Here is an 18,376-nt window from a genome sequence, read left to right as displayed (position 1 = left end):
GAATAACAGAAGTCATTATACTTTCAATAATAACTGCATATTAGTAGTCTTAATTCTTCAATAAAAAAGACAGATTGGATTCGTAGGCAGGATTAGAAGACAGGATTCATCTTTATGCTGCCTCCAACAAATACATCTTACCACCAAAGACAGACATCACCTTAGTGTAAAAGGGTAGGAAAAGGTATTCCAAGCAAATGGAACTAAGAAACAAGTAGGCATAGCTATCCTAGTATTCTGACAAAACAGACTTCAAACCAAAAATAGAAGAGACAGGAAGGGCACTTCATACTGATCAATAGAACAGTCCATCAAGAGGACATTATAGCTGGGCCTATCAGCATACCCCTTTAAGATTAGCACTCAGGAAGCAGAGGCAAGCAGATCTATATGAATTGGAGGCTAGCCTGGTCTACATAGACCCTGTCTCAAAAAAAAAAAAATAATTATAATTCTGTCCTTCCCTCCCATCCATCCATCCATAGACACATACATATACGTGTGTGTGTATATGTGTGTGTGTGTGTGTGTATATATATATATATATATATATATATATATATATATATATATATATATGTGCCAAGTATGGGAAAACATACTTTCATAAAACACAATTAGATGTACAGCCACAGAGTAATCCTAATACAGTGGTAGTGGGTGACTTCAATACCTCACTCTCACCAGCAGACAAGTCATCATCTGCACAAAAACTAAACAGAGAAACACGAGTTAAGTGCCATCATAAACACAATGGCTGTAACAGATGTTTATAGAACATTCCCCCAAACTCATCAACTATTAGGACACAAAGCAAGTCTCAACAAGTGTATGAAAATTGAAATAACATCCTATATTTTATCTGACCAAATAAAGCAAGGTATCAACAGCAATAGAAAGTATACATCTCAGGGCAATTAAATAATATACTATTGATTATACTATATGTATATATAGTATATACTATATATGTATAGTATATACTATATACTATTGAATATACTATATGATGATGGGTCACTACTGAAATCAAGAAGGAAATTAAAAAATCCATGGGACACGAAAAGGGTCCTAGGGTGGAAGTTGATAGTGGTAAATATCTATATCAAAGAATTTTGAAAACTCTTAAAGTAAACTGATATACCTCAAAGCCTTAGAAAAACAAGAAGAAACCAAACCACAAGAATGGAGGGGGACAAATCATCCAAAGCAGGTCAGAAACCAATGAAATAGAAATAAACAATTACAAAGAATCAATGAAACAAAAAAGGGGTCCTTTGAAAAGACAAATAGAATTGACAAACTCTTTAAAAATTAACCAAAAGAGAAGACCCAAATTAATAGAACTGAAAGGTGAAAAGGAAGATATCAGAACAGATAGATACCAGTGAAATTCAGAAAACAATGGGGATAGACCCTAAGAACCTACACTTTTTTCTTCTTTTTCTTTTCTTTTCTGAGATAGGATGTTGTTATGTAGTTCTGGCTGTCGTTGAAACTCCTATGTAGACTAGGTTGGCCTCGAACTCACAGAGATCTGCCTGTCTCTACCTTTCTGAGTGCTGGGATTGTGCCATTCATGACTGGCATCTTCCAAACATTTTATGAAACCAGTATTATTCTGATCAGGTAAACATGGCAGACACACACGAAAATTAGACTGATCTCTCTAATGAATGTAAATACAAAATCCTCAATGAAGTACAAACTGAATTCAATGTCACACTGAAAAGCACTTATCATGACCATTTTGACTACTCCATGCAGGGATGATTCAACATACATAAATCAATAAATGTAATCCATAAATGAACCAAAAAAAAAACAAAACAAAAAAAACCAAAAATCCAAAAACCACACCCAAAACCAGAAATCACATGATAAACACAGAAAAAGCCTTTGACAATATCCTGCTGTGGGATGTTTTTCTGTATGCTGTGAATATGTGTTGCTTTGATTGGTTGATAAATAAATCTGCATTGGCATATGGTAGGGCAGGATGGAGCCAGATGGGAAAATCCAAGAGGGATAATGAGAGGAGAAAGAAGAGGAAGGAGACACCAGCGGATGCCAGGAGAAGCAAAAGTACTGATAAGCCACGGCCACATGGCAACTTAAAGATTAATAGAAATGGGATGTTATAATAGCTAGCTAGTAAGCCTGAGCCATAGGCCATATAATTTGCAATTACTTTTAAGCCTCTGAGTGATTATTTTATAAGTGGCTGAGGGACCACGGGGCCAGGCATAACTGGAAGAATGTAAACCATGAGGCCGGGCAGGACCAGAGAAAACTTACAGCTACAATATCCAACATCCTTTTGAGATCTAAGTCATGGAAAGGATAGACATGGAGGGAGCATACCTCAATCTAATAAAGACTATATACAACATATAGCCAACATCATACTAAATAGAGAAAAACTCAAAGCATCAGGAACAAGACAAGAGTTTCCATTCTTTCCAGTTCTATTCCATATAATGCTTGAAGACTTAGAATAATACAAAAAGAGAAGGGATACCAACAGGAAAAGAAGTATCTCCTTTTGCAGATGATATCATTCTATACATAAGAAGTCCTATAGAATCCACCAAAAAAATTCTTTGAGTTGATAATTATGTTCAGCAAAGTGACACACACAACTTGGGTATAAATTAAGCCAAGGAAATTAAAGACCTCTATAATGAAAGTTTTAAGACACTGAAAAAAGAATTCAAGGAATACACTAGAAGATAGATACCCCCATACTCATGGATCAAAAGAATACTGTGAAAAATGACCACCCCACTTAAAGGTCCAAAAATTTATATGGAGGCACAAACCAGAGATAGCCAAAACAATCCTCAATGAAAAGAACAGTGCAGAAGGTTTCATTACACCTGATTCCAAGTTACACATCTGATTCCAAGGTATACTAGAGCTGTATTAATTAAAAACAACAAAAAAGCATGATACTGGCATGAACACACACACATAAATCAATGGAATAGAATTTAAGACCCCCTATATATATCCATGCAACTACAGTTAACCTGGATTTTTACAAAGATACCAAAAATATATATCAGAGGAAAAAAAGCACCTTAAAAATGATGCCCAAAAAGTGTCAGGCACAGACAGAAATGAAACTGGATCCTTCTTACTATTGCACAAAACTCCCAAATGGATCAAAAACCTCAACCTAAGACCTGATAGTTTCAGAGTGCTAGAGGGAAAGTACAGCACGTGCTACAATGTATACACACATGAAAGGACTTTCTGAGGAAGACTCCTATCTCACAGGAAATAAGACCAAGAACTGACAAATGGGATCTCATCAAACTAAAGGAACTGAAGTGAGTAAATAGAGAAAAATCTCTGCCAGCTATTCATCCAATGGGGGATTAGTGTGTAGAATATACGAAGAACTACAAAAGCTAAACAGTGGGTGAGGTGGCACATGCTTTTAATCCAGAACTTGCTTTTGACACCAGCACTCAAGAGGCAGAGGCAGGCATTTCTCAAGAGTTCAAGGCCAGCCTGGTCTACATAGTAAGTTCCAGGACAGCCAGGACTCCATTGTGAGACACGTCTGAAAAATAAACAACACACAAACCATATATAAAACAAGATTTTTTTTTTAAAAAAAGGTAAACATTAAAAACAAAAACCCAATGAAAAAATGGTCTGTGGAACTGAACAGTTTCCAACAATCTGGATCATCTTCAGGACTGTGACGTCACTGCTTCAGTTCTTGTCTTGCCTTCATGAAATCTTGGCTTCCATTCCCAGTGCACGTGTGTGTGTATAGATGTATGCATATATGAACCTTTTTGGCTACCGATTCAGGTACTTTTTATGTCCTACCTTTTCCAGAACTCCAGTTCCACAAACACTGCAGGCCGCTCCTTTTCCTCTTCAGTTCTCCTCTCAGCCACCCACTTTTAAACTGCTTATACACAAGCCATTAATTCACCAATGTCTCCTGTGGGCAGCTCCAACTAGAGTATTTTCCATCTCATAGTATGTTTTTCTTTATAAGTTTCATGTTTTATCTTTTTCTTCCCTCATAATGTTTTAATTTATGCCATTATGTGTACTTTAGATTTATAATTAACCCTTCCCCCTTTCTTTCTGAGACAGGATCTCTGTACAAAGCCCTGGCTGTCCTCGAACTCATTATGTAGGCCAGGGTGGCCTTGTCTCAGAGATCCACCTGTTTCTGCCTCCTGAGTGTTGGGATTAAAGGTGTGTGCCACTTTGCCTGACTTATAACTGACCTCTTACGCTTCTTGCCGGTAAACTTACCATCTACCCCTTCTGGAATTTCTCCTAAAGCTCCATCTTTCTTGCTTTTGGCATAGACTGAGAAAATCTGACTGGGTGCCAACACTGAATTTTACTTAAGGTGGAAAGTGTTTCGGGGTAGGCAGTAAGGCTAATTTGATCCTTCTAAGGTGTTTTGGTTTCAGAACTTATTCTTCTAGCATCATCCCTCTATTGGGTGATGCCCTTCTGAAGACACACTGGTGCCCTGAGTGCAGGGGCAAAAGGCAAAAACAAAAGCAAAATTCCTACACTTTAACAACCAGGCCATATTCAAGCTTTCATCTGTAATAACCCATGGTGCCTTTCACAAATGACCAGTCTCTAAAACCTGGGCATGGTGGAACACACCTTTAATCCCAGCACTTGGGAAGGGGGAGGCAGAGGCAGAGGCAGAAGCAGGCAGATTTGTTGAGTTCGGGGCCAGCCTGGTCTATAGAGTGAGTTCCAAAATAGCCAGGGCTACATAGAGAAACCTTGTCTCTAAAAAAAACAAAACCAAAACAAATGGCCAGTCCCAGAAAGCAACTATATTGTACTTACTACTCAGAAGTAAAGGGATGGTTGCCTATGCACCCAAATATGGATCTGCTCTAAAGAGCATCTACTTCCTCCCAGTGTTTTGACTGGAGACTTGCCTGCTGCTATCAACTAATTTTTTTTTTTTTTTTTTTTTTTGGTCTGTCCATACCTTTGAAAAATGTTTAACCATTTGTTACCAGTCTTCCATATACCATTTTGCATGGGACTTCTTCACATTATAGTGTCTTCCCATCCTGTTTAAGAGAAATGCTGAGAAAGTCTTGCTGTCTTCAGGCGACCTGCTGCTTGGATCCATGTAACATGCAAATGATTGAGCCAAAGGCCTTGGTGGCCATTAGCTTGTCTCATCTCCAGAACCTGAGCCACAGTACTTCTCTTCCTCTATCCATCCATGGACTCGTTGGTTTTTCTACAGTGCTGAGATGTGGAAACTTCCTTCAGGCAGAAACCATGCCCTCCAAGGGCTCTCCAGGCTTCTTGTCTGTCATGTGCTACTCATATGGAAAACACTGTATGGCAGGAGGAGTCTGCACGACTGGTCCCTCCTAGGGCCCTTGTTCAGTGTATGTATGAGCATGTGCCAGCAAGTAACCAAATTTCTTTTCTTTTTTTTTTTTTCTGTTTGTTTTGTTTTTTCAAGACAGGGTTTCTCTGTGTAGCTTTGCGCCTTTCCTGGAACTCGCTTTGTAGACCAAGCTGGCCTCGAACTCAGAGATCTGCCTGCCTCTGCCTCCCATGTGCTGGGATTAAAGGCGTGCGCCACCACCACCCGGCCCAAATTTCTTATTCATCTCTCAATACCACATTCCCCATGGAGGTGGATCCAGAACAATACTAGTCTGGGACTACAGTGAAAACAAGGCATTTTCAGTTGACCAGTTGTAAGTCTTTCTGTTTAAAACAGAGACAAATTGTGAGCATGACTGCTTCTCCTCACTGCCACAGATGCACTGCCAGGCGTGGTGTCTAAACCTATTATAGTGCCAACCCAGGAAATATTCAAATCAGCCCAGGCATTGGAAATGTACTCAATCTTAAACAAAAGAACAATAAAACCCTTGTAGGTTGTGTGTAGGTGTTGCTGCTAATTTCATTATGTGTCATGCTTCCCTCCCTCCTTGAATGAGTTTTAAAAAATGAGCTGTCTGTGGTGGCACACACCCTCGGGCGGCAGAGGCAGGTAGATCTCAGTGAGTTCGAGGCCAGCCTGGTCTACAGAGTGAATTCCAGGACAGCCAGGGCTACATACAGAAACCCTGTCTTGAAACAAAAATCCTTTTAGAAAACAAATTTGCTGTCATGTTTTGTGGAATGAGGGGGCCACTGTAGAGTCTGTTGCTACTTAGATTTGAAGTTTATCAAATGCTCACCTTAGAAAATCCTTGTCTTAGAGAGAACTACTTACTCCAAAAGATACCAAGTTAACAGTGCCACTGCTACTCAGAGACACATTCAGAATGTATTGCCTCAAACCATGAAGGGCAGATACTGAGACTTGCCATCTAAATACAAGCCTTACTCACACCTGCTCAGCAGATACAAAAAGCAAGATGGACTTAATGGGGAAAGGAAATGATCCATGCCTTTTCACTAATGTGTTTTGGTGTTCTATTCTCTTTAGTGGCATGGGTGGTTTGAATGAGAATGGTTCCCAAATAGGTTCATATTTGAGTACTTGGCCCCCAGTTGGTAGAACTATTCCAGGAGGATTAGGAGGTGTGGCCTTGTTGGGCAGGTGTGTCATGGGGGAGGGCTTTGAGGTTTCCAAAGACTAGCACCATTCCCAGTGTCTCTTCAGCTCAGCTCTAGCGCCATTCCCCTACCTGCCTGCTGCCATATTCCCTGCATGACAGTCGCAGACTCTGACCCTCTGAAACTGTGAGCCCCAAATTAAACACCGTTTTCTATAAGTTACCTTGGTCATGGTGTCTTATTATAACAACAGAAAAGTAGCTAAGGCAGAATATAAATTCCAATGGAAAAATTTCCAGTTAGTGTTTCTTTCCAGCTGTTACCTTATTTCATTTCAGTTTATATTGAGTAATGGAAATAGTGAAACATGAAGCTCCCCTGGAGCCTGCCCACAGGCTCTGGCAGGAAGTCTTCAGCCTCCCTTGGCCAATGCACACTTTGGGCTTTGATTCCCCATCTAGAAGTGGAATGACCACTCTGCTGAGCTGCAGGCATCCTAGCAGCCTCTGCAGCCACCGAAAGAGTTGCCCTCAGGATTAGCCCTCACCTACTCTCCCCTCTCCATCAACTGAGTCCAGAGGCTTCATCTTCTACTTTTTGTTCCTCAAACTGTCAAGTTAGAAACCCCTGATGATAGAGCCAAAGAAACTTGAAGTTTCCAGGGAAACAGGAAGCTCATTCCTGGTGGTGAATGGCATATGGATAGGAAGCATGAGGAACTGGCCTGAAGCATACCACTGTGGATGTATAAGTGCTTCTGGGTATCTCTGGGCTCCAACATGGTACTTGCTTGTTGGGGCACCCAGCTTTTCCCATCATCAGTATAGTGCCAACAATTCCTGCTGATGCTATAGCTGGAAACCCTGGGTTCCTCTTGTTAAGGTGCTTGGTTCCAATGGAAGAAGTGGAGGGCCAGAGAGGTAGTTTCTGGGATCTCCCCTGGGAGGCAAGCCCAATGTTAGGCCTCTCTAGCCACTTCCTCAACCAGGAGACAAAACCAGTATCCCTGGGGACAGAACCAGAATCTTTGCCCTTTCAAGAACACTGTTCATGCAAGGTCACAGCCCTGCCTGCTTTTCTTTGTTGAACTATCCCAGGAACACAGGGATGTGCTGCTTTCTCACCTGGAAAACAAAAGAAAAGAAGGCAACCTATTCCACACCTCCTCTGGGTACTGATTTACTTCCTGTTCTCTGGTGTAAAATCTCCAGAAGGCTAGGACCTACTGTCCCCTCCCTCCCACAACTGGCTTCTACCAGCTTGTCATTGTCACTCTAGGCCTGATGATCTTCCCACCTCAGCTCTCAGTCATCTCCTGGGCGCTGGATGCCTCAATGCTGGAAAAGTATGAACCATGTAGTGTGCTGAGGTGAGTGAAAACTAAACAACCCAGAAGCAACTGTGTGAGCTGTTAACTGCCTGAAGGAATAAAAATGGGACTAACCAAGCCAGGATTCCTTTTTCTCTTTTCAATACCATTTACTTTGTTCCTAACTTTAACCCAATTAAGTGTCCCTTATTTATCATTTTACTACAGACCACAATCCCTTCTCCTCCCCAAAATGTGGACAGGCACTTGCATACAAGGCCATAGGTAACCCTCTGTTCCATGCTACAAAGGCTGTCTCCACTCCATGTCCCAGTAACCTGGGTATAACCCATCACCCCATCTTGAATCTTCCTGGTACTTCTTGGCATGAGCACACGAAGCCTAATCATTTGGCTGGCTGTTGTGTCCTGCTGACTGCTCTGTTCTGGTACCTGTGCCAACTTCGTGTCCAGAAGACAACTGAGGGCACCAGGAACCCTAAGACCTGGGGACATCAGAAAGTGACTTTGGAGGTGGTAGCCTTGGCTCTCTGGGAACAAATATTACTCATTTGTTACCTCCCACCACACCCATCGTCCCCAGCAGAAAGCAACCAGACTGGGTCTCCTGCTGTACTAATGTATTCCATCTTTCAAAAAGAAAGACATGATTTTAATATTACTTAACAATATGTTAAAAAAGTAGCCAGGCAGGCCTCCGTGTTAATACGGTTGTACGCTCTAGAACAGACTTGATGGTGTGAGTACTGGGTGGGTTTCTTGTTTTTAACGTTCTCATTCTGCAAGGGGTCTTACACAAGCTGGCTACAAGTCAGGGGGTCAAACACAAACAGCGCAACGTGTACACTCGGAAACAGTAGATTGTGAAAGAGTACAAAGGAGGCCTGCCCGCCCAGCCCGCCTTGGGTGGGACACAGGGCACATGGGAGCTGAGGGATGGCTGACACCCCGGCGGGGACAGATGACAGGACAGGGCGAGATGCAGAGGCGACAGAGCCACGTGGATGATGCAAACTCGTCTCTGGCCACGGCCCAGGCCTCTGAGACCGTGGTGGTGGAGGAATTGGCGGGAACTACTGTTCCATTCCGACAGCACAGAGCTACAATCAAAGAAGTCTCACTCACAGACTACACGCACACAAGCTAACAACGCAGGTCGAGCAGCAAGTTCTCGGTCTGGGGGGTCTCAGGCCACGGCATCCCGCCCTACACACCCTGGGTGGGTACCGAAGCTCTGGGGAGCTACCGAAGGGCTTGGCTCTTGAGTGGCGCAGCCCAGCTGCCTCCCATATATCCCTCTCCAGGCAGTCCTCATTCAGTGGGCAGCAAAGGTGGCTTTCTTCAAGCTAAAGTTGGACCAGTTGATGGACAGTCTTTGTCGGTTCTGTCTAGCAGAGTCCAAGCAAAACCTGGTGAAACAAAATGGCAAATTGTCACAGGACAGAGCCTCAACCCAGTCTGGCAACCACCACGCCAACCTCTGACTCTTGCTAACAATTCAATGGAGAGGCTCAGTGAGGTCTGAGGTCAAGTCTCTGTGCTTGGAGGAGTGGTCCCACTTTCAAGACACTGGCCAAGCGGCTTGTGTATCTTCTGGTGCTTTCTGTCACTTGATACTGTGTTCAGGGGAAAGACAAGATAGTGTAGAAAAAGCAGTGCTTCATGTAGAAAGACAGTATAGACCAAGCATCACTGAAGCTCTTCTCATGGGACCATCTAAGAGCAGCTGACATCAGTTACTATTCTGCCTGAACAAAGGGCTAAGGGGCTGCTACTTCCCTATCCCAGAGGCTCCTAAGGACTGATGTAGATTCTGACGCTCTGTCTAAGCCACTACCCACGTCATAGCCTGCTGCCCAGGAGGAGGTTGGAACTGTTGGGCAGCATCAGGCCAGAAGATACCACACAAGAGGCAGGACTCCAGGCAGTCCTGCAGCAGGTCTTCCTGTGATACACACCTCACAGTCTTGGTCAACAGCATGAACTCACTCAAAACAACAAATATGTTCTGGGAAAGAAGTCACAAGCTGGTTCAGCCTCCACAGCACCTATGACTCTCAGGAAGGCACTTTGGTCACTGTGGCTGGGGATGCAGAAGAGTCACAACTAGGGTCACAGGCAGATGCCACTTGACTGGGACCTTGTGCCACAAGAGATGCTAGGAAGAGCAGGCTGCTAAGCTTAAGGATGAGGTTGCCAGGAGCCAACACTTCTGTAACTATTACAAAACTTCTGTAACTGACAAGAAAGTGCTACAAGCTTTGTTAGGCCCTATAGTCTATGGCAATCTGGCACCTTGCTTCGATGACACACAGGGGCCCATGGCCACATAGACTCAGCTGATGTCTCTGATGTTCCTGTGAATGAAATTCAAAGCCTGTATAATTTTTGTGTGTCCGAAAATATTTGTTCCCCAACTGCTTCAATGTGCATATTCTCTTAGCTCAGCAGTCACACAGGACCAAGGGCAGGCTGGGTATGGCCCACAGCCTGCATCGAATGGAGTGAATCAAAGGCAATGGCTAAGCCCACGTGTAATGTTGAGGTTTTGGCCTGTCTTAAACCTACTCACAAAATAAGAACTTACAAGACAGATTACAACATTCCAGTCCTCTGCTCCAAGAAGGCATGTCCTTCGTACATGAAGGCCTTTAGGCTTGAACCACCTGCCAGCTCTGTGCTCTGAGCCACAAACACTGGAAGCTAATCTGAAAAAAGATCACCCTTTGGGGATGTAGAGATGGCCCAGTGATTAATGCATAACCGCTCTTCCAGAAGACCCATATTTGGTTCCTAATACCTACTCTGGGTGGTTTACAACTTCCTGTAACTCCAGCTCCAGGGCATCTGATATGCTCTCCTATTTACTGGGGGCATTCCCACATGTGTATACACACACACCAAAAGTTAAAAATAAACCTTTAAAAAAAGGACCACCTTTTGCCCTGTTTCTCAGGCAACGATGGTCAATTTGTATATTAATGACAGAAAGAGTATTTTCTTTGTTTAAAGACTCCTGCATAATTTCTTATTCTCACCATGCCAGCTCTGATTTGGGGAGAAAATATAATGTAACCTAAAATGATAGTTTTCAAGTGGTTTGAATGTTTGTGTTTAACCTGTGGTCCAATCATTCAACCAGATACCTGTGGCTGCCCAGCTATGTGCTGTACATTTTGTGGCCTGTGTTCAGATAAAGAACAAGTCTCTGCCAGGCAAAGTCTGTGCCATCTCAGCTCCAGAATCCAAACTCCTTTCCCCTGAAGCTAACTTTCTACACCTCTACTATCTTCTGTCCAATTGTCTCCAACACGTATGGGCTCTAAGAGCAGTAAGAATGCTCTAACTTCAGCACTTGGGAGGCAGAGGCAGACAGATCTCTGTGAGTATGATGCTAGCCTGATTTACAGAGCTAGTTCTATGATAGCCAAGGCTACACAGAGAAACTGTCTTGAAAAACCAAAAAGAAAAGAAGTGGGGGCATCTTACTCCTTAAACAGGCTAGAGAGATGGTTCAGAGGTTAAGAGCACTGGCTGCTCTTCCAAAGGACTCAGGTTCAATTCCCAGCACCCACATGGCAGCTCACAACTGTCTGTAATTCCAGTTCCAGGGAAATCTGACACCCTTACACCAATGCACATAAAATATATATAAAATCTTAACTCATGAGACACTGGCCTTTCAAATGGTGTGGAAGGGTGGTGGTGGAGCATGCCTTTAATCTCAGCACTCAAGAGGCAGAGGCAGGAGGATCTCTGAGAATTCAAAGCTAGCCTGGTCTACAGGAAAGCCAGGGCTACACAGAGAAATCCTGTCTCATTAAAAAAAGAAAAAAAGACCTGGCCGGGCGGTAGTGGCACACGCTTTTAATAGCAACACTTGGGGGGCAGAGCCAGCCTGGTCTACAGAGCCAGATCCAGGACAGGCACCAAAACTACAGAGAAACCCTGTCTAGAAAAACAAAACAAAACAAAACAAAACAAACAAACAAACAAACAAAGACCTAAAAACAGAACGGTGTGGAGTGGGTATCCAATCTAATTTCAGTTTTTCCTTTTGGATGAACAACTTCGCAGCCCCATCTATAAAGACCTTTATTTCTAAAGCAATCTGCCAATCCATCTTGTGTCTCACACCAAGCCCAGTGCTTTCATGAACCAGTTTCTGGGCTTTTTCTTCTGTATGGCCATCAAACATCTTAATGGAAGGCTTCTACAACTCTAAACTGGGTAGGGAAAGTAGGTTCCTTTTTGTAAAATGTAGCACACACAAATGACTCCAATGCATAACGATACTAGAATGCAGAAGCCCTACTGACAGCCTCAGTGCAGCCCCTGCTGTCCTGTCAACTGAAAGTCAGGCACACAATCCATCGGCCACCAAGCCGATCATGACAACCAACCTCCAATACTTCCTTGGCCTCAGTCCTTCCTTCTTCTCTCAGAAGCATCTTGGCTTTTCATAGCAGTAACTTCCTTGTGTTTTTTATAGTTTTATAAAACATACATTTCCTTCTGTGAACATTTTATTTCTTGAGTGATAGCCTTCAACTCACCATGTTCTTGACAATGACCTTGAATTCTGGTTCTCCTGTCTCTATATCTCAAGTGCAGGGATTATAGGTATGCATCTCCTTCATGTCTGGTTTTATGCAGTGCTGGGGACTTAATCCAGAGCATTCTACCATCTGAATTATACTCCTTATACCCAACAATTTAAAAACCTACTTTATTGAGCCATAGTTCATGAAAAGCACATGGCCAGCTGGTATGAAAATTATCAGTACCAACACATGGCGGGTCACCTCAGTCAAGACTCAGTGACATACCTTTTCCTGCCCTGTACGGCCAAGCCTCATCTTGCCTCAGCACTGAGAAATAGTGATAAAGGTCTGTCAGTGGATGAATGCACATGCAATCTGGCAACATGTGTCTTATGCTACCTGGTCGCTTTGTATGCTGCTGTGGAAAACCTTCCTCGGTGCTGCACTGCAGACAGCTGTTCTTAATCTGGAGTGGAATTCTACTGGAGGGACATAAAGTTTTTGCTGATTACAAACAAAATGAACAGAAAGGCATGTGTGTGAGGCCACATGAGCTGGCAACCATTTCTTAGGCAAATGCCTAGAAGCAAAAGCTGCTGCATTTCTGGTGGGCACGTTACACTAGGCATTCCCATTCTGCTTGCTTTAAACTTTAAATAGATAGCATTTCATATATATCCATCTGTGTCTGTCTCCACCAGGGGCTGCTGAATTCTGCTCCTTGGTGCTACTGCACAACCTCCTCTCCATGACTCAGTCACAACTTATTCTAACATGCTTTAGAAACGCAAGATTCATGACTGTAATGCCTAATCTTGGTTGACTGTATTAAGAATCAACTAAACCCCAAGCAGCTGGGTACTCCCATGAGAGATTTTCTTGATTGGTTTATTTGAGGTAGAAAGACCCACGCTAAGTCTGGGCCATACTTTTTAGTGGACATAAGAGGAGGAAAACTGCTTTTTAACCTGCTTGCTCTCACTCTGGCTAGCAAGTCAATCTATCTTGTTGATAAAGCATTCCTTTGCTGGTAACAGAACTCAATTCTTCAGGACTGCAACATAGACTGCAGACCAGCAGTTCTTTAGGAATCCTCTGAGGCTCTAGTACCACATTGGGACTGCTGAGACATCCAGTTTTGTGGCCTTTCTGTTGGGAGACAGCCATTGTGGGACGAGCAGCACCACAGCCTGTAAGCCACTCTTATAAACCCTCTCTTTATATCCATATTCATTCTATCAGTTCTGTTCCTCTAAAGAACTCTGATACACTGATCATTCTTGGAATTTAAGCCTACAGATAAAATCTGGGAAATTCAATAGCTTTATGATGTTAACTTTAACTGTCTTTAAACAGGATCTGTGGGTAAGGTCTTCATTGTTGTTTTTTTTTTTTTTTAATTGTATGTGTATGTGTGTTTTGTCTACATGTTTTTATGTGCACTACATGCATGCCTGGTGCTCAAATAGGCTAGAAGAGGTCACTGGATCCTCTGGAAATGGAGTTATAGATAGACTGTGAACCACAATATGAGGGCTGGGAAATGAACTCAGGTCCTCTCCAAGAGTAACAAATGCTTTTAACCGCTAAGCCATCTCTCCAGCTCCAGTGAGGTCTTTTTGTTTGTTTGTTTTCCTTTTTAGACATTTTTCTTTCCTTCCTTCTTTCTTATATATGTGTGTCAAGGTCCCAGTGTGGAAGTCAGAGGAAGACTTGCAGGAATTGGTTCTCTCCTTCTTCCATGTGGGTTCTAGGAATTGAATTCAAGTTGTCAGACTTGGCAGCAAGTGCCTTTACCTGCTTAGTGATCTAGCTGGCCCCTTTATAGTGTTTTTCTTTAAAAAGCTCCCTAGATTTCTGTGTATAAATCTTATATAATCTCTGACAGCATCAACCATGGGTACTGCAGTGAACTGGGTACTACTGTAAATACTATCTGCCCCACCCTTCCCTATCTGTCCTCTTTTTGTTTTTTGGGGGGGAACCTAGGACCTCACACAGCTTAAGTAGGTTCCCTACCAATGAGATAAATCCCCAGCCTGTAAATGCTGGACCTATTTAAACAATTTCAAACTATTGATGGTATAGAGAAAAACAAGTTAACACAACGGCTAGCCCTTGTGATGTGTTCTTCCACATTTACTCTGTAGACAAAAGATAATCTATAAAATAGCTTTATTCCCTCCTCGAAACTTGTTTAGTCTTTGGTTACTTTTCTTCTGTACTGCCTAGGAATCGCAGCTGAAGGCTGAGAGCAATGTGGAAAAACACACTACCTTCATTTTATACATGCTTCTTCCTTCCCAGGTAGGGAACTGTTTCCTACAGATTTTTTTTTTTTTGTCTTTTCTCTTTGTCGGGGTTTTCTAGAGGAACAGAACTGAAAGAATGTGTAATGATGTGTGTGTATATGGATATGGATATTTATATATGTTGTTTATTAGAGTGACTTACAGGCTGTGGTCCAGCTAGTTCAACAATGGCTGTCTACCAGTGCAAAGTCCAAGAATCCAGTTCAGTCCACGAGGCTGGATGTCTCAGCTGGTCTTCAGTATACACCCAAATCCTGAAGAAGTAGACTCTAATGCCAGTGAAGGAATGGACTTGCCAGTGAGAGCGAGAGCAAGCAGACAAAGGGTTTCCTTCTTCCAAGTCCTTATATAATAGGCTGCCAGCAGAAGGTGTGGCCCAGATTAATGGTGGATTTTCCCACCTCAGAAGATTCAGATTAGAAGTGGGTCTTGCCACTTCAAATGATTTAATTAAGAAAACAATCTCTCACAGATGTACCCATATACTTAGGTTTTAGTTAATTCCACAAGTAGTCAAGCTGACAACCAAGAGTAGCCATCACACTCAACTAGTACAACACTTTACCAGTTGGATGTTTCTTCATTAGTCAATACTGCAGTTCTATTTGGTTTTTTGTTTTGTTTTGAGACAAGTGTATCACTACATAGCCCTGGCTGGTCTTATAATCATCGAGATGTGTCTGCCCCCGCTTCCTGAATGATGGGATTAAAAAGGTCTGTGCCACAATGCCCAGCAATATTGCAGTTCTTTTTGCTTGTCTGTCACTTCCCTTTTTTCTTCTGTAGTTTTTTTTGAGTTATCAGAGTGATTTTGCTTTGTAGATCAGGGTGAACTTGAATTCACTTTACAGGTGTGCAACACCATGTCTGGCTATTTCAAGTATGCCCTTATAAATAGTATGCATATAAATGTATAGACAAGCTTTTTAGTATCATTTAATACACTGGTTCTCAACCTGTGGCAGGTCACGACCTCTGGTGGGGGTTCCTATAAATTCTTTCATGGGGTTGCACAGCAGGTATTCTGCATATCAGATATTCACATCACAATTTATAACAGTAGCAAAATTACACTTATGAAGTAGTAATAAAATCAATTTATGGTTGGGGGGAGTCACCACAACATAAGCAACTGTATTAAAAGGTCACAGGATTAGGAAGGTTAAGAACCACTGTATTAACAGACACTTTTGTTTTGATGTATATAAATGTGCTCCATCATGTTCATTTAATTTTTGTTTTCTGAGGCAGAGTCTCACACTAGTCTAGGTTGACCTGCAAGTCACTATGAGGCCTAGGTTGGTTTGAACTTACAATGATCCTACCTCAGCTTCCTGAGTGCGGAGAATACAACTATGAGATACTGCACCTGAGCACAAATTTTCGTTTTATTTGTGGTTACTGACATATATTTGCTTACCATCTTCCATTTTTTACAAAAGATTATTTATGCACATGTGTGCCTGTGGAGGCCAGAAGAAGTCAGATCTCCTGGAGCTGTAGTTACAGATTTTGAGCCACTCTTGTGGATATGGGGAACTGGAATTCTGGTCCTCTGGAAAAGGAGCTGTAAGTATTTTTGACTGCTAAGCCATTTCTCCAGTTTTATTTCTACTTTTCTCAAAGACCTACTTATTTTTAATTATCTGTAGGTCTATATGTCTGTGTCAGGGTATATACATACGAGTACAGATGCCCAGAGGAGAAAAGAGGTCGCCCAGAGGAGAGAAGAGGTCTCCCAGAGCAGCTTTGAGCTACTGACGTGAATGCTGAGAACTGAACTTGGTCTCTGGGCTAGAGTACTATGAGCTCTTAATGGATGAGTCATCCGTCTCTCTATCCCCTGTGTCTATTTTTGGAGAAAGGTTTTCACTGTTTAATCAAGGCTAGCCTCCAATTTATCACCACCTTATCTCAGCTTTCCAGGTAGAGGTAGCTGGAACTACAGGAATGCATCATAATTCCCAGCTTTTAGCTTTGGCTTTAGTTCCTTGCTCTTCTGTCATCCATCTGTTCCTAGACATTTGAGGCCAGGAACACAGGCGGCTATGGGACTGGTGGTGGAGCACCTATAAACTAAGGCATGCTGGAGTCTGAGGCAGGAAGTTCAAGGCCTGCCTGAGAAACTTAAGATCCTGCCTTAAACGTGGGGCTGGAGAAGCAGCTTAGCAGCAGGGCATTTGTTTGGTGACCGGTTTCACACCAGCCTACATTCCTGGCCACAAGAACCTGGGGACAGATGCCAGGACAGCAAGGAACTTAACAGCTTTAGCTCCCCTTCCCCACCTAGGGTCAAATCCAGCAGGGATGCTAAAGTTCAAAGTTTCAGAATGCAGATCCGTTATGTGGTCCCTCTGGAGCTCCATATAGTTCATTACATCAAAGTGGAATCCCCTGTATTGACTTTGTATCTAACAACCTTGCCCAGACACTTTATTATTATTATTATTATTATTATTTTTTGTTTTTCGAGACAGGGTTTATCTGTGTAGCTTTGCGCCTTTCCTGGAACTTGCTTTGGAGACCAGGCTGGCCTCAAACTCACAGAGATCCGCCTACCTCTGCCTCCCGAGTGCTGGGATTAAAGGAGTGCACCACCACCGCCTGCTCAGACACTTTAATAATTTAAGTGAGACATGGTAACGTATACTTGTAATCCTACCATTAAGGAGGTAGAAGCAGTAGCTACATAGAGAGTTTGAGGCCAGCCTGGACTACAGGAGGCCTTGTCGTTAAAAACAAACAAAACAAACAAAACACTGAAAAAATAAGAGTCAATTAATTTGCTTACAAGCTCTTTTGGACTCTATATAAATATACTTAAGCCGCTGGCAGTGGTGGCATATGCCTTTAATCTCAGCATTCAGGAGGCAGAGTCAGGCAGATCTCTGTGAGTTTGAGGCCAGCCTGGTCTACAGAGTGAGTTCTAGGACAATCAGAGCTGCTACAAAGAGAAACCCTTGGTTTCAACAGTAAATGAAGCATCCTTAAATATGGTCCCAATCAGGTTAATCAGGTTTGCCACCAGAAAAGCTGCCAGTATCTTCAATGCTACTTTTCTTCTTAAAGAAGGCTATGTTAGTACGCTCAAATGCACATGTATATGAGAGTTATCTGCAAGGCATTCAGAAACACAGGTGGCCAGAATCAGAAGCAGCAGGTTTGGGGAGGGTCTAGGTTAACTGAGCCTGCTGATTCAGGCCCACCAAGGGAACCACCAGTATCAACATAGAGAAAAGAAAAGAATCGAGGGAGAATGAGGTATGTATGTATGGCAGGTGTATGGGTGGCATGGGGTGGGGGATAGAGTGGGGCTGTTTGCTATTTGGCCTATTCATGATATTCATCCAGGGTGACAGAAATTTCACAGGAGGGTCACAGGAACAGGAAACCCAGATAAGCTTGGCAACCAGGAACCCAACAATGTCCTGACACGCAAGCCTCATGTTACCTTTTGAAATACTCCACCTCCCTCTCAGTCTCATCCATATCCACACTGTCCAGGTCGATGTCTTTAGGCAGGAAAACATCATCTGTCAAGTGAAGGAAAGGAGACACAGCACATTATCAGAGTGGCCATCTCACCAGAATAAACATCCCACAGAGTGTAAGGCAAGATGCCACAAAAGGCGAGGAGGGCACATTGCTCTC

The 18,376-nt window shown here is 42.8% G+C and overlaps 1 protein-coding gene across 4 annotated transcripts in view; it reads right to left on the bottom strand.

Moving 5' to 3' along the window:
- Positions 1-8,472: 8,472 nt before the first annotated feature.
- The window catches only part of Fam193a (family with sequence similarity 193 member A), a 138,148-nt gene continuing 128,244 nt past the window's right edge, over positions 8,473-18,376 (bottom strand). For all 4 annotated transcript variants that reach the window (XM_037208168.1, XM_028870795.2, XM_028870793.2 and 1 more), the window contains 2 exons: positions 18,177-18,258; positions 8,473-9,278 (listed from right to left, as the gene is read on the bottom strand). In XM_037208168.1, the coding sequence (XP_037064063.1) occupies positions 9,185-9,278; positions 18,177-18,258 (176 nt within the window). In that variant the 3' untranslated portion in view covers positions 8,473-9,184. The remainder of the gene's footprint in view (positions 9,279-18,176; positions 18,259-18,376) is intronic.

Source organism: Peromyscus leucopus, chromosome 7, assembly GCF_004664715.2.
Source record: "Peromyscus leucopus breed LL Stock chromosome 7, UCI_PerLeu_2.1, whole genome shotgun sequence".
Lineage (NCBI taxonomy): Eukaryota > Metazoa > Chordata > Mammalia > Rodentia > Cricetidae > Peromyscus > Peromyscus leucopus.
Note: the sequence above shows the minus strand (reverse complement) of the source record. Positions and strands in the feature narration are given on the sequence as shown.